The 14941-nt window shown below is 36.9% G+C and overlaps 1 protein-coding gene across 1 annotated transcript in view; it reads right to left on the reverse strand.

The window, feature by feature from the left end:
- Nucleotides 1-14941, reverse strand: part of MEIKIN (meiotic kinetochore factor) — a 98397-nt gene that overhangs the window by 38835 nt on the left and 44621 nt on the right. Inside the window, exon 10 of the mRNA XM_077768917.1 lies at nucleotides 1888-2052. Within this exon, the coding sequence (XP_077625043.1) occupies nucleotides 1888-2052 (165 nt within the window). The remainder of the gene's footprint in view (nucleotides 1-1887; nucleotides 2053-14941) is intronic.

A 14941-nucleotide genomic window follows, 5' to 3' on the forward strand; every position in this document is an offset into this window, starting at 1 on the left:
CCATACATGCAGTTTCAAAGTTGGAGAACTTATAAAAGCTTATTTCCTATTTTTTGAAGATCCAAGAAGCAGAGACAGAGAGAGACAGGTGGACAAATCAAGAAAGAGTGAGAGAGCAAGAGAAAAACAGGATCAGTGACCTAAAAGTTTAAGTGGGGGTTGAGGGAGGAAATGGGGAGAAGAGGAAAGGGAGGAAAAAAGGGAGAGAGGGTGAATGAGGAGGTAAGAGAGAGGAAGGAAAAAAGAGAAAGATTGAGAAGAGAGAGGAAGGGAGAAAAAGGATGAAGAAGACAGAGACCAACAAACTATGAACAGAAAGAAATTGACAGAGAAACAGAAGACAATTGGAGAGAGATAAAGACAGAGACAGTACAAAGAGAGACAGAGCTTGAGACTAAGAGACAAAAAACAGGGAAGGCAAAGACAAACGGGCAGAGGGTCAGAACTGCGAAACAGAGTGACAGAGATATTCAAAAAGACAGAAGACACATAATTTTATTTCTATCAGTCAGCTGTCTTTTTTTTTTATGTTTTATTTATTTCTGGGAGAGAGAGACAGAGAGACAGAGAGAGAGAGCGCGAGCATGAACAGGGGAGGGTCAGAGAGAGGGGGAGACATAGAATCTGAAACCAGCTCCAGGATCTGAGCTGTCAGCACAGAGCCCAACGCAGGGCTCAAACCCACGAACAGTGAGATCATGACCTGAGCCGAAGTCGGACACTTAACCGACTGAGCCACCCAGGCACCCCTATCAGTCAGCTATCTTTTCAACTGTTGGATTCCATGAAACAACCAGTCCTTCTGATAAATCTCTTTGAATAGGTGTTTATTATATGCTGCCAATTTTGGAACACAAACTAAGAGTTGGAACTTGAACATCATACACAAGTTTGTGTTAGGTTTCTTTGTTCTTTCTTTCCTCTTTTCTTTCTTTCACTCTTTTTTTCGTTTATGGCTTAAAAACCTCTTAAAATAGTTGTTTTTTCAAGACATAAGATGGGATTGTTTAGTAGGAAAATTTTTACCCAAAATTTTATGTATATTTAGGTGGTACACTGTCAGCTCTAGAATTCATTAGCTATTTAATCTTTCTTCATCTGGGAAAGGGAATAATGAGGATTATTTTACCCCTAGGGATTGCTGTGCAAAGGTTATGAATAATACATGTAAAGAGAACCTACAGTCCCTGCAGAGTAGGAGATACTCAATGATAGCTAGTATTTATTATTGTGGCTGCCATGGAGGTGCTCTGTTCAGACCATCTTGAACAGAGAACCTGCTGTTCTACTGCAAACAGTGCAGTTAGCTGACAGCACCCCGCCCCGCCCCCCAACCCCTCCAACTTCTCTGGAATCTGCTTCAGCTTTCAGGGTGAGGCCATCAACTTCTCAGGCAACCCTCAGCCAACGTTTGAGCATAGAAGCCCAATATGAGAATCCTGTCATACATAACCTTTGCTCCAGACCTCCTTACTGGGAAAGATTCTGGCAAACAGGCAATGGGGGCTGAGACTATTCCTGCCCAATACTGCTTTCTCCCTACTTACTTTCTCAGCTATTATCCCCTCCAGTCTGTCTGAATATCTACTTCCCCATGGTCCCAAGAACCATAATTGTTAGCTATCAATCCATTAACAAAAATCTGCCGAGAGGTGCCTGGGTGGGTCAGTCGGTTGGGCTTCCAACTTCAGCTCAGGTCATGATCTCATGGTTCACAAGTTCAAGCCCCACATTGNAGAAATCTGCCTGTATACAGCTATAAATATAAAGCACTCTGCATTTTTTCCTAGAGTTGTTAACAAATTATATATATCTAAATCTTCCAAGTAGGTACATTTTCTTGGTATAGGCTTTTCAAGAATTCGTTAATAGAAGGCCAGTGCTTACCAATGCAGGTTCCAGAGGCTGAGGCAAGAGAACTTTGGAAACTGATCTACCTGCAGTGGTTTCAATAACAGACCTCTGGTGAAATGTTGGAACCTTCATTTTTAGATGACGAGAACTTAACTTTGTTTGAAATTTTTTATCTGTAGGTTCAGGATTTTTTTCAGGCTGAAATAAATTCATAATCATGAAACACACTCCATAATCATGAAATTCACTATAAAATTATTTGCAGCACTTCTCAGATGTCTTATTTTACTGTAATATAAATGTCATAATTATTACAATTAATATAGGGTATATATATATATCAATCATAATATTATATAGAATTCTATTCTTATTTCCTCTACTTGAAAAAGAGTTTTCAACTTAAAGATAAATGTTTTGTAAAAAAAAAAGTATTCTACATATTTAAAAATAAAATCTCTTGAAAGACAAAACAGTGTGAAATACACACAACTGGGGCACCTGCATGGCTCAGTTAAGCGTCTGACTTTGCCTCAGGTCATGACCTCAAGGTACATGAGTTCGAGCCTCACACTGGGCTCTGTGCAGAGCCTGGAGCCTGCTTCAGATTCTGTGTCTCCCTCTCTCTGCCCCCCCCCTCCAAGTCGCACTCTCTCTGTCTCTCTTTCTCTCAAAAATAAATAAACATTAAAAAAAAAGATGGCACAAAAGCAGAGACATAGACCAAGGGAATACAGTGGAGAACTCAGAATTGGACCCAAAAATGTATGGCCAACTAATCTTTGACAAAGCAGGAAAGAGTATCCAATGGAAAAAAGACAGCCTCTTTAACAGATGGTGCTGGGAGAACTGGACAGCAACACGCAGAAGAATGAAACTAGATCATTTTCTCACACCATGCACAAAAATAAACTCAATATGGATAATGGACCTGAATGTGAGACAGGAAACCATCAAAACTCTAGAGGAGAAAGCAGGAAACAACCTCCTTGACCTCAACCACAGCAATTTCTTACTTGACACATCCCCAAAGGCAAAAGAATCAAGAGTAAAAATGAACTATTGGGACCTCATCAAGATTAAAAGCTTCTGCACGGCAAAGGAAACAATCCATAAAACTAATAAACAACCGACGGAATGAGAAAAGATAGTTGCAAATGACATATCAGATAAAGAGCTAGTATCCAAAATCTATAAGGAACTCACCAAACTCCACACCTGAAAAACAAACAATCCAGTGAAGAAATGGGCAGACACTTTGAACAGACACTTGTCCAAAGAGGACATTTAGATGGCCAACAGACACATGAAACGATGCTCCGTGTCCCTCATCATCAGGGCAATACAAATCAAAACCACACTGAGATATCACCTCATGCCGTTCAGAGTGGCTAAGATGAATAAATCAGGAGACTCTAGATGCTGGCGAGGATGTGGAGAAATGGGCATCTCCTACACTGCTGGTGGGAATGTAAACTGGTGTAGCCTCTCTGGAAAACAGTGTGGAGGTTCCTCAGGAAACTAACCATNGAAATACACACAAATCAAAATTTTCCCTACTATGTTTAAGGTAACATCTCAAATAGTGTTCCATGAAAACAAATAATAATAGATCTATCTACCTGTCATTAAAACTAAATTTTAGAGAAAACATCAAACATATTTATATAAATATATTTATTATGAGATCATCTTCATTTAAGAAACCAAAGTACTCTCTAAAACATGAGGAAGCTACAACTACAAGAAAGCATGTTCCTTTACTAATTAATCCCTGCACTGAAAACTGCAGTCTGCTCAGTGTCCTGTGTAACTTGTCCAAAACAGCATTCCCAGTTTATATATGTTCAACATGACTGAGAAGGTGAAATTTGAGTTGGGTCCTGAATGAATGACAGTTGTTTGAGTCAGGGAGGGGTCAGAAGGAAGCCAAGGAGCTATAAGATACATTCTAAGCAAAGGAAACAACAAAGGCATGTAGCAAACAGTGAGGTATTTACTGACATCTACTGACTTGCTTCATCTGTGTGTAACAAGCAAACAGGTTTTTCTCTCACTCCTGTCATCATTCTCAGCAATTTCATCATGCAAGTTGATAACTCATCTAAGTGACTGGCCTTACAATTTCTTGATCCCTAGATTTTTAATAACTTTTTTGCCTCATAGTATTTTAGTCACTCTGTAATAAAACATAGCTCCTACCATACATAGAAAGTATGGAATTATCAATTTGAATAGTTTCTTATATCCTTCCAACCCATGTTCAATTATCTTCATGAAATACAGTCCCCCCGCCCCCATTGAAATCTCCAATTTACTGATTCTACCATTTTATCTTGGTACATTACCCTTCTCCTGTCTTATTCTTTCCTCAGCTACCACCATCCATCCTTGTAATTGCTTTCTGATCCCTTCTATCACAGATATCTGACAACCCCTAGCCCTAGATGACTCCAGACATCAATGTCCTCTGTACCTCCACTGCTGATGAGTGCTTGGAAAACCATACAATCTGGCATATCAAAGTCACCACGAACTCAAAAGGAGTAGCCACAGACTGGCAACTCTTCTGCATTTCTCTAGCTTCTCATGATTATGTCACTCTCTTGCCATTTTCCTGAAACTCTGGCCTCCTTCCCTCTCTCATTCTCAGCTGACAGCCTTACTTCATACTTTCCCACAACAATAGAAGAACTCAAACAGATATGACCACTCAGGACTCAATTTTGGGGACCTGGAGCAAACCAAAAATGTGAAGGCCCTTGTTTAAAAAAATATAAAAATGTCAAGGCAAAAGAGCATTAAATGAAATGTGGGCGTCCTTCTAAGCACAAAGTCCATGCTGCTACCCCTACCTTTACAAATATACCACAATGGTAATATCTCTCCTCTTTTAAAGGCCAGTTCCTCCACTTGTATTCTGGATCCCATCTTTCCTCATCTTTTTAAAGACTCCTCTCTTCCCCTAATAGAATATGAAATTTGTTAGGGTTTTAAAATCAGCCTTATTGAGATATAATTCACATATCATAAAACCCACTCACTTTAAGAGTAAAACTCAATGCTTTCTTTAGTATATTCACAGAGTTGTACAATAACTATAGCCTAAAGTTTAGAACATTTTTGTCCATCCTCAAAGAAACTCCATGCCCATTAGCAGTAATCTGATGGAGTAAAAACAAAACAAAACATGTTTCCTCTGATCTTGCCTCTCCTTCTAATTACTGTGCTTTTTCTTAATTTCCCTTCAGTTAAGCTCTATATGTAATCATTACCTCTTCACTTGTTTTTTCTTTTTTCCCACCTGTATTGAGGAAAAATTGACAAATATAATTCTATATATTTGAAGTGTACAAGTAATGGTATGATATACATATACACTGTTGAAGGATGAACAAGATCAAGATAATTAATATATCCACCACCTGACATATTAATTTTGCTTGTGTTAGAGAAAACTTATAATCCACTCTTAGTAACTTACAAGTATGCAATAGTGTATTATCATCGTCATACTGTACATTAGATCCTTAGAACATACTCTCATTATAATTGAAAGTTTGTACCTTTTGACCTACATCTTCCCATTTCCCCAGATTCCTAGCCTCTGGCAACTATCATTCTATTCTCTATTCTTTGTTTCTATGAAATTGGCTTTGCTTTGTTGGGTTTGTTTTTGTGTGTGTGTGTGTGTGTGTGTGTGTGTGTGCTTATCTTTTAGGATTCCACATATAAGTGATACCATGCAGTATTTGCCTTCCTCTGGTTTATTTCATTTAGCATGATACCTTCAGGTTCATATATGTTGTTGTAAATGAAAAGATTTTCTTCTTTTTTATGACTGAATAATATTCCATTATCTATATCCATATATCCATATCTATATCTATATCACACTTTCTTTATCCATTCATCTATTGAAGGACACTTAGGCCATTTCCACATCTTAGCTATTGAGAATAATACTTCAGTGAACATGCGAGTGCATATATCTCCCTGAGATACCAATTTCATTTCCTTTTCTTTTGGATCTATACCCAAAAGTAAGACTGCAGGATCACATGGTAGTCCTATTTTTAATTTTTTGAGGAACCACCAAACGGTTTCACAATACTTGTACCAGTTTACATTCCACTAACAGTATTTAACGATTTGCTTTTCTGCTCATCTTTGCCAAAATTTGCTCTCTTATCTTTCTGCTAATAGCCATCCTACCAGATGTGAGGTGATATCTCATTGTGGTTTACATTTCCATTTCTCTGATTATTAGTGATAATGAGCAACTTTTCATCTTGTACATCTTCTTTTGGAGAATGTCTATTTAGGTATTTTGCACTTTTTTAAATTGGATTATATATTTGCTTTTTTGGTATTGAATTGTACTATTTTGGATATTAACCCCTTACATATGATTTGTAAATATATTCTCCCATTCAGTGTGTTGCTTTTTAAATTATTTTATTAAAAATTAAATTTACTAATAAATTTATTGATTAATTCCTTTGCTGTATACAAGCCCTTTGTTTTTCTGACATGTCCCTTTGGTGTCTCATCAAAGAAATTATTGCCAAGAGCAATGTCAAGGATGGTTTTCCCTACATTGTCTTCTAGGAGTTTTATAATTTCAGATCTTATATTTAAGTCCTTAATCCATTTTGAGTTAATTTTTGTGAGTGGTATAGATAGGGGTTCCATCTCATTCTTCTGCATGTGGATATCCAATTTTCCCATTATCATTTATTGAAGAGATTATCCTTTCCCCAGTTTGTGTTCTTGGGACCCTTTTCAAAAATCAGGTGGCTGTATATATGTGGATTTATTTCTGGGCTCTCTATTCTCTTCCACTGGTCTATGTTCCAATACTGTACTGTTTCCATTCTATAGCTCTGTAAAATGTACTGAAATCAAGAAATGTGATGCCTCCAGCTTTGTTCTTCTTTCTCAAGATTGCTTTGGCTACTTGGGGGTCTTATGTGGTTCCATACCAATTTGAGAATAGTTTTTCTATTTCTGAGAAAAATGTGACCGGAATTTTGAGCAAACTGCGTTATCTCTGTAGATTGCTTTGGGTAGGATGGATATTTTCACAATATTAATTCTTCCAATCTAAAAACATGGGACATCGTTCCATTTCTTTATGTCTTCTTTGATTTCTTTCATCAATGTCTGAGAGTTTATTGTGTACAAGTCTTTTACCTTCTTGGTTAAATTTACCTATAAGTATTTTTATTGTTTTTGATGAGATTCTAAATGGGATTTTTAAAGAAAAAACACAGTTTGTCCCTCCAATGAGTCTTTCTCTTGTGAGTCTCCTTTACTACTCACTCGAAACACACACTTCTGATACTTCTGGTCACTAAATGTGTTTGAAGTTTTCCCCACAAAATTTCTCTGCAACATCAGCCAGATGTCCTACAATTCAACTCAATTCTAATATTTTTACCTGGAGATAGGTAGAGCAGATCCCACAAGACTGCTCCCATCCTAACTGAGATGCCAATCACCAGTAGTGGGTCCCCAGGTTATCCCCAACTTCTGTTCAATTTGGCAACAAATTGGAAGCTCCCACCACCCTATCCTCAAGTTCAATTAATTTGCTAGGGCAGCTCACATAACACAGGGAAACACTTACTTACATTTACTAATTTATTATAGGATATGATAAAGGATACACATTAATATAGAGCAAGGTCTGGGAGGGTCCCAAGTGTAGGAACTTTTGCCACAGTGGAGTTGTGATCTGTCACCTCCTGGTGTGGATGTGTTCACCAACCTAGAAGTTCTTCAAACCCCTACTATTAGAATTTTTATGGAGGGTTCCTTATATAGGCATAATCAATTATTCACTTCATTCCAGCCCCTTTCCTCTCTTTGGAGAAGGGAGTGACTGGGTTGAAAATTCCAAGCTTTGAATTATGGCGTGGTCTTTCTGATAACCAGCTCCATATAGGAGCCATGAAGTAGTCCATCCAGAGCTGTCTCATGAACAGAAGATTCTTTAGTATTCTTAATAACTTAAGGACCTACAAGAGTTTGAGGAGCCCTGTGTCAGGGATGGGGGTAAAAAAACCCCAAATATTAAAATGAGAGGTGCACCTGGTGTTCTTATCACTTAGGAAATTAGAAGCACTTAGGAGCTCTGGGAAATGAGGGCAGAGACCAATATATATATATATATTTCCTCTATCTCACAGGATTGCTTTCTGATTTCTCTTTCAAATAGTTTAATGCTAGTGTATAGGAACATAAATTTTTGTATGTTGATTTTGTATTCTGCAACTTTACAGAATTTATTCATTAGTTCTGACAGTTTTTCAGTGAAGTCTTTAGCATTTTCAACATATAAGATCATGCCATCCACAAAAGATAATTTCGCTTCTTCCTTTGCTGTATGCATGACTTTTATTTATTTTTCTTACCAAACTGCTCTGGTGAAAACTTGTAGTACTATGTTGATAGAAGTGGCAAGAGTGAACATCTTTTCTTATTCCCAATCTTAGAGGAAAACCTTTTAACTTTTCACCACTGATTATGATATAAGCCGTAGACTTGTCATATATAGCCTTTATTATGTTGAGGTATATTCCTTCTATACCTAATTTGTTATAAGTTTCTATTATAAAAAGATGTTACATTTTGTCCAATGCTTTTCTGCATCTATTGAAATGATATGATTTCTATCCTTCATTCTGTTAATGTGGTGTATCACATTAAATGATTTTCTTATTTTGAACTATCCTTTCATTCCAGAGATAAATCCTACTTGATTGTGATATATGATCTTTTCAATTTGCTCTTGAATTTGGTTTGCCAGTATTTTGTTGAGGATTGTTACATCTATGTTCATTAGGGATATTGGCCTGTAATTTTCTTTTCTTTCAGTGTTCTTGTCTAGGTTTGGTATCACAGCAATGCAGGCCTTGTAAAATGAGTTTGGAAGTGTTCCTTCCTCTTCAATTTTTAGAAAAGTTTGAGAAGGACCGATATTAATTCTTCTTTAAACATTTAAACATTAGATGAGGCGCCTGAGTGGCTCAGTTGGTTGAGTGTCCAACTCTTGATTTCAGCTCAGGTCATGATCCCAGGGTCGTGGGATTGAGTCCCACATCAGGCTCTGTGCTGAGTGTGGAACCTGGTTAAGATGTTTTCTCTCTCCCTCTGCCCCTCTTTCACAGCGCAGGCTCTCTCTCTAAAATAAATTTTTTTTTTAAATTATACATTTGGTAGAATTCACCAGTGAAGTCATCTTGTCTCTTTTAATTGCCAGAAATTTTTTATTACTGATTCAATCTCCTTGCTTTTTATTGTCTGTTCAGATTTTCTGTTACTTCATGATTCAATCTCAGTAAGTTTCTGTTTCTAGGAATTTATCCATATCTTCTAAGTTATCTAATTTGTTGATATGTAATTATTCATAGTAGTCTGTTATGTTCCTTTGTGTTTCTGTGGTATGAACTGTAATGTCTTTCAATTTAATTTTATTAACCGGAGACATCTTTCTTTTTAAAAGTTTATTTATTTATTTTGAGAGAAAGAGATAGAGAGAGACAAAGGGAGAACAGAGAGGGAACCCCAAGCAGGCTCCATGGTGCCAGTGCAAAGCCCTACACGGGGCTTGAACTCACAAACTGTTCATGACCTGATCACGACCTGGGCCAAAGCCAAGAGTCAGGCACTTAACTGACTGAGCCACCCAGGCACCCCTCTTTCTTTCTTAAACTAGATAAAAGGTTTTCAGTTGTTTATCTTTTAATAAAACTTTTAGTTTTGTTAATGATTCCTATTGTCTTCTAATCTCTTCATTTATTTCTTCTTTAATTTTTATTTCCTTCCTTCTGCTAACTTTGCACTTTGTTCTTTTTCTAGATCCTTGCAGTATATGGTTAGGTTGCTTATTTAAGATATTAAATTTTTCTTAAGGTAGGTATTTATCACTATAGTTCTCTTTTGGGTTACTTTTGCAGCATCCCTTATGTTTTGGTATGTTGTATTTCCATTTTCATTTGTCTCGATATTTTTGGTATCTCTTTTGATTTCTTTGACTCATTAGTTGTTCACAAATGTATTAATTTTCACATATTTGTGAATTTCTTCCTTTCATCTTTTTAAAACTTTATTTTGAGAGAGAGAGAGAGAACAAGCATGAGTGGGGGAAGGAGAGAGTGAGAATCCCAAGCAGGCTCTGACAGTGTAGACACGAGGCTCAAACCTATGAACCATGAGATCATGATATGAGCTGAAGCTAAGAGTTGGTAGCTTAAGTGACAGAGCTACCCAGACCACATCCCCTCCCACCTTCTTTCTGTTACAAATTTCTAGTGTCTTGCCAATATGGTCAGAAAAGATATTTGGAATAATTTCAAACTTCTTAAATTTGATAAGACTTGTTTTGTGACACAACATGTGATCTATCCTAGAGGATGTTCCATGTGCACTGAGAAGAATGTGGACTCTACTTGTGTTGAATGAAATGTTTTGTATATGTCTGTTAGGTCCATTTGGTCTAAAGTGTTGTCCAAATCCATTATTTTCTGCATGACTTTTCTCTCTGGATGACCTATTCATTGTTGAGTCGTAGGGTATTGAACTATCCTGCTATTATTTCATTGATGTATATTTCTTCCTTCAGACCTCTTAATGAATATTTAATATAATTAGGTGCTTCAATATTGGGTCTGTATATACTTAACTTGTTATAGCCTCTTGATGAATTGACCCCTTTATCGTTATGTAATAACACTGTTATTACAGCTTTTAACTTAGAATCTATTTTAAAGTATAACTTTTATCAGCAGGGATATACTCCTGGTCTCTTCCAGTTTCCATTTCCATGGAATAATTTTTCCCATTCTTTCACTTTTAGCTTGTCTTTAAAGCTAAGGACAAGCTAAGTCTTGTACAAGAGACAAGTGAGTCTCTTGTAGGCAGCATACCGTTGTGCTATTTTTTTATTCACCTACTTTATGTCTTTTAAATGGAGAATTTAAATCATTTAAAGTAATTCTTGATAGGTAAGAACTTACTGATAGTAAGGACTATCATGATTTTTTAATTATTTTCTGATTGTTCTATAGTTCCTTTGTTCCTTTCTTTCTCTCTTGCTGTCTTCCTTTATGGATGGATGATTTTTATGGTGGTATGCTTTGATTCTTTTCTCTTTATCATTTGTGAGTCTCTTAAAGATTTTTGCTTTGGAATTACCATAAGGCTTTCAAAATAGTTATACCAGTCTATTTTAAGCTGATAACAAATTAACTTCAACTGCATAAAAATGTTCTACTCCTCACCCCCACATATGTTTTATGTTGTTGGTGTCCCAACTTACTTCTTTTTATATTTTATATTTCCTTCTTTTCTGTAACTCTTCAACGTATTCCAATCTGATGTGCCTCTCAACAGTCCACTAAAATTATTCTTGCTAGAGTCATCAGTTTCCTTCTTGATTCTGAACGCAACTGACTTTTTAAAAATTAACAAATTTTTAAGAGAAGTTTGAGGTTCATAGAAAAACTAAGCAAAATGTATAGAGTTTCCATATGCCCCTTCACCTTACTCATGCACAATTGCCTTTATTTAATATATTGCAACACAGTGTTACACTTATTAGAATAGATAAACCTGTACTGACACATTATTTTCGTTCTCCTTGAAGAACTTCCCTTAATATTTCTTAAAAGGCAGGCCTACTAACAACAAATTATAATTTTTGTTTATCTGAGAAAGTCTTTAATTCTCCTTTACTTTTGAAGGAGAATTTCACAAGGTATAGAATTCTAGCTTGGTGGGGTTTTTTTCTCAGCACTTTAAATAGTTCACTTCAGTCTTTTATTTCCTAATAGTTACTAAGGAGAGGTCTGTAATTCTTACCTTTGCTGTTCTATAGGTGTTTTCCCCCCTCTGGCTTCTTTCAAAAATTTTTCTTTCTTTTTGATTTTCTGATGTTTGAATATAATAAATCTAGACAGTTTTGGGGACATTTATCCTGCTTCGTGTTCTCTGAACTTCCTGAATCTATGATTTGGTATCTGACAATAAGTTTGGGAAACTCTCAGTCATTATTGTTTCAAATGTTGCTTATGTTCCTTTCTCTGTTTCTTTTCTTTCTGGAATTCCAATTATGTGTCTCTTGTACGTTTTGTAGTTGTGTCACAGTTCTTGAATAGTTTGTACTTTTTTTTCAATCTTTTTTCTCTTTTCTTTTCAGTTTTTGAAATTTCTTCTGTCATATCCTCCAACTCAGGTATTCTTTCCTAAGTTGTGTCTAGTATACTAATGAGTCTATCAAAGGCATTCTTTAAGCCTAAGTGTCCATCAACAGACGAATGGATCAAGAAGATGTGGTTTATCTATACCATGGAATACTACATGGCAATGAGAAACAATGAAATCTGGCCATGTGTAGCAACATGGATGGACCTTGAGGGTGTTATGTTGAGCGAAATAAGCCAGGGAGAGAAGGACAAATACCATATGTTTGCACGTATAGGAGAATTAGGAGGAACTTAACTGAGGAACAAGGGGAGAAGAAGGGGGGAGATGGCGGGGGAAAGGGAGAGAGGCAAACCATGAGAAACTCTTGAATGCTGACAAAAACTGAGGACTGATGGATGTGAGGGGGAGGGGGGATGGGCATGGAGGAGGACACTTGTGGGGATGAGCACTGGGTGTTATGTGGAAACTAATTGACAATAAACTATTTGTAAAAGAAAAAAAAAGCCATTCTTTATCCTTGCTATAGTATTTTTGATCTCTAGCATTTCTTTTTTGATCTTTCTTAGAACTTCTCTGTTTATATTATTCATCTGCTCTTGCACGTTGTCTACTTTTTCCTATAATGTCCTTAGCATATTAACCATAGTTATTTAAAAATTCTCGTCTGTGCTTCGGATTCTGCTGTGTTTCTTTCTGTCTCAAAAATAAATAAACATTAAAAAAAATTTTTTTTAAATTCTGGTCTGATAATTCTAATGCTACTGCTACATCTGACTCTGGTTCTGATGTTTATTCAGTCTCTTCAAATTGTGTTTTTTTGCCTTTTAATATGCCTTGTAATTTTTTGCTAACAGGTAGACAAGATGTACTGGTTAATAGGAATTTTGGTAAATAGACCTTTAGTAACATAGTGGTAAGATGTGGGGGGAGGGACAGCAGTCATAGAGCTGTGATTAGGTCTTTTTTGTTTAGCCTGTGCTCCTGGAGGGTAAAAGTCACCAATGTTTCTCAGTTCTCACATCTCCTTTGGTGGGACAGCACAACTAGAGATAGCTGTAGTTGGGTATTTCCTGTTTTTCTTTTTAAGTTTATTTATTCATTTTGAGAGAGAGAAAGAGAGAGAGAGAGTGAGCGAGCAAGGATGCGCACATGTAGGGGAAGGACAGAGATGGGGGGGGGAAGAATCCCAAGCAGGCTCTGCACTGTCAGTGCAGAGCCCAATGCAGGGCCTGAATTCACAAACTGAGATCATGACCTGAGCCAAAATCAAAAGTTGGACCCTTAACCAACAGAACCATCAAGGCTCCCCTGTAGTAGGGTATTTTAATTCCCCTAGGTGGAAGGCTATAGAGAGCTAGAATTGGAGTATTTTCTTTTCCTCATTTAATAAAGCCGAGCCTTATGAAGTTGGATATTTCCATTCCCCAAGGTAGGATATCCTCTGTTAAAATACCAGCAAGGTAGGCTCTGGTAAAATATTTTCTTCTGAGGGAAGGCTTTGTTAAGAACAGAATATTCCAGGGGCACTTAGGTGGCTCAGTTGGTTAAGTGACCAACTCTTAGTTTTGGCTCAGGACACAATCTCAAGGTTTGTGGGAGGATCGTGTCCCATGTTGGGCTCCATGCTGAGCATGGAGCCTGCTTGGTATTCTCTCTTTCTCTCTAGCCCCCTCCCCTGCTCTCAGTCTGTTTCTTTCAAAATAAATATTTTTTTAAAAAAAACATAAAAAAGAACAAAATATTCTAGTGTATTTCAAAATGGTTCTTTTTCCCTTCCCACTACTAAAAGCATGAGGGAATTTTTCTTTGATATTTATTGTGAGGATTTGGTAGAGGTCCCTCCTACATGTAAAACTCATAAAAGCATTGAGGCCCTCTGCTGACTGTGTTCCTCTTGAGTTTTTAACTCTCAGTGTTGTCCTCACTGAGCCTCCAGCAACTCACCTATCACACTAGCACTGGCTCCCATTCTAGCACTGGTTCTCAGGGAGGTTTCTGTTCACACGTTTCTGTTCCAATAAGTCATGATTCTCTACATTCACTGATCTGTCTTTCCAAGTTTTAGTGCAGCACTTTGGCCTATGACCTTATTTTTCTGACATACCTAAAAAGAGTTGTTGATTTTTCACTTTGTTCAGCTTTTTACGCGTTAGGACAGAGAGGTGACTTCTAAGTTCCTTACATGTTAGACCAGAAACTTGAAGTCCCCCAATTTTACCACGTTCTTTATAACACTGGGATTCCAAACAACATTCAGCATTGTTAACTACTCCCCATTTTAGGAGTAAATGCTCTCCTATCTTGCCTTCTGTTATACCATACTCTGTTTATTTTCCTCCTTTTCTCTGTCTACTCATATTTTTGTACCTGACTTTCTTTTTTTTTTTTTTTACAAATATTTTATTGTCAAATTAGTTTCNTTGCTGCGGTGGAGGTCAAGGAGGTTGTTTCCTGCTTTCTCCTCTAGGGTGTTGATAGTTTCCTGTCTCACGTTCAGGTCCTTTATCCATTTTGAGTTTATTTTTGTGTATGGTGTGAGAAAATGATCTAGTTTCATTCTGCATGTTGTTGTCCAGTTCTCCCAACACCATCTGTTAAAAAGACTTTCTTTGTACCATAGCTTTCCAAGGAATGATCCCAGACCCTTGTCTCTTCCTCACTTGGTAGATATTCATTCTTTCTCAAGTGCCTTCATCTATTTCTATGAATTTAAAACATTGTACACTTCTATTCTATTTTCCTAACCTGCAGAGTTATAGCCAATGGTTCTTCCAACATTTTCATTTTCATGTGCCCTCAAACTTCTTGCCTTTCCTATCACACTAACTAAATAGCACCTTTATCCACCAAAGCTGCATAACAGAAACCGACATTT

The sequence above is a fragment of the Crocuta crocuta genome, unplaced genomic scaffold (genome assembly GCF_008692635.1).
Source record: "Crocuta crocuta isolate KB4526 unplaced genomic scaffold, BGI_CrCroc_1.0 scaffold64, whole genome shotgun sequence".
NCBI lineage: Eukaryota > Metazoa > Chordata > Mammalia > Carnivora > Hyaenidae > Crocuta > Crocuta crocuta.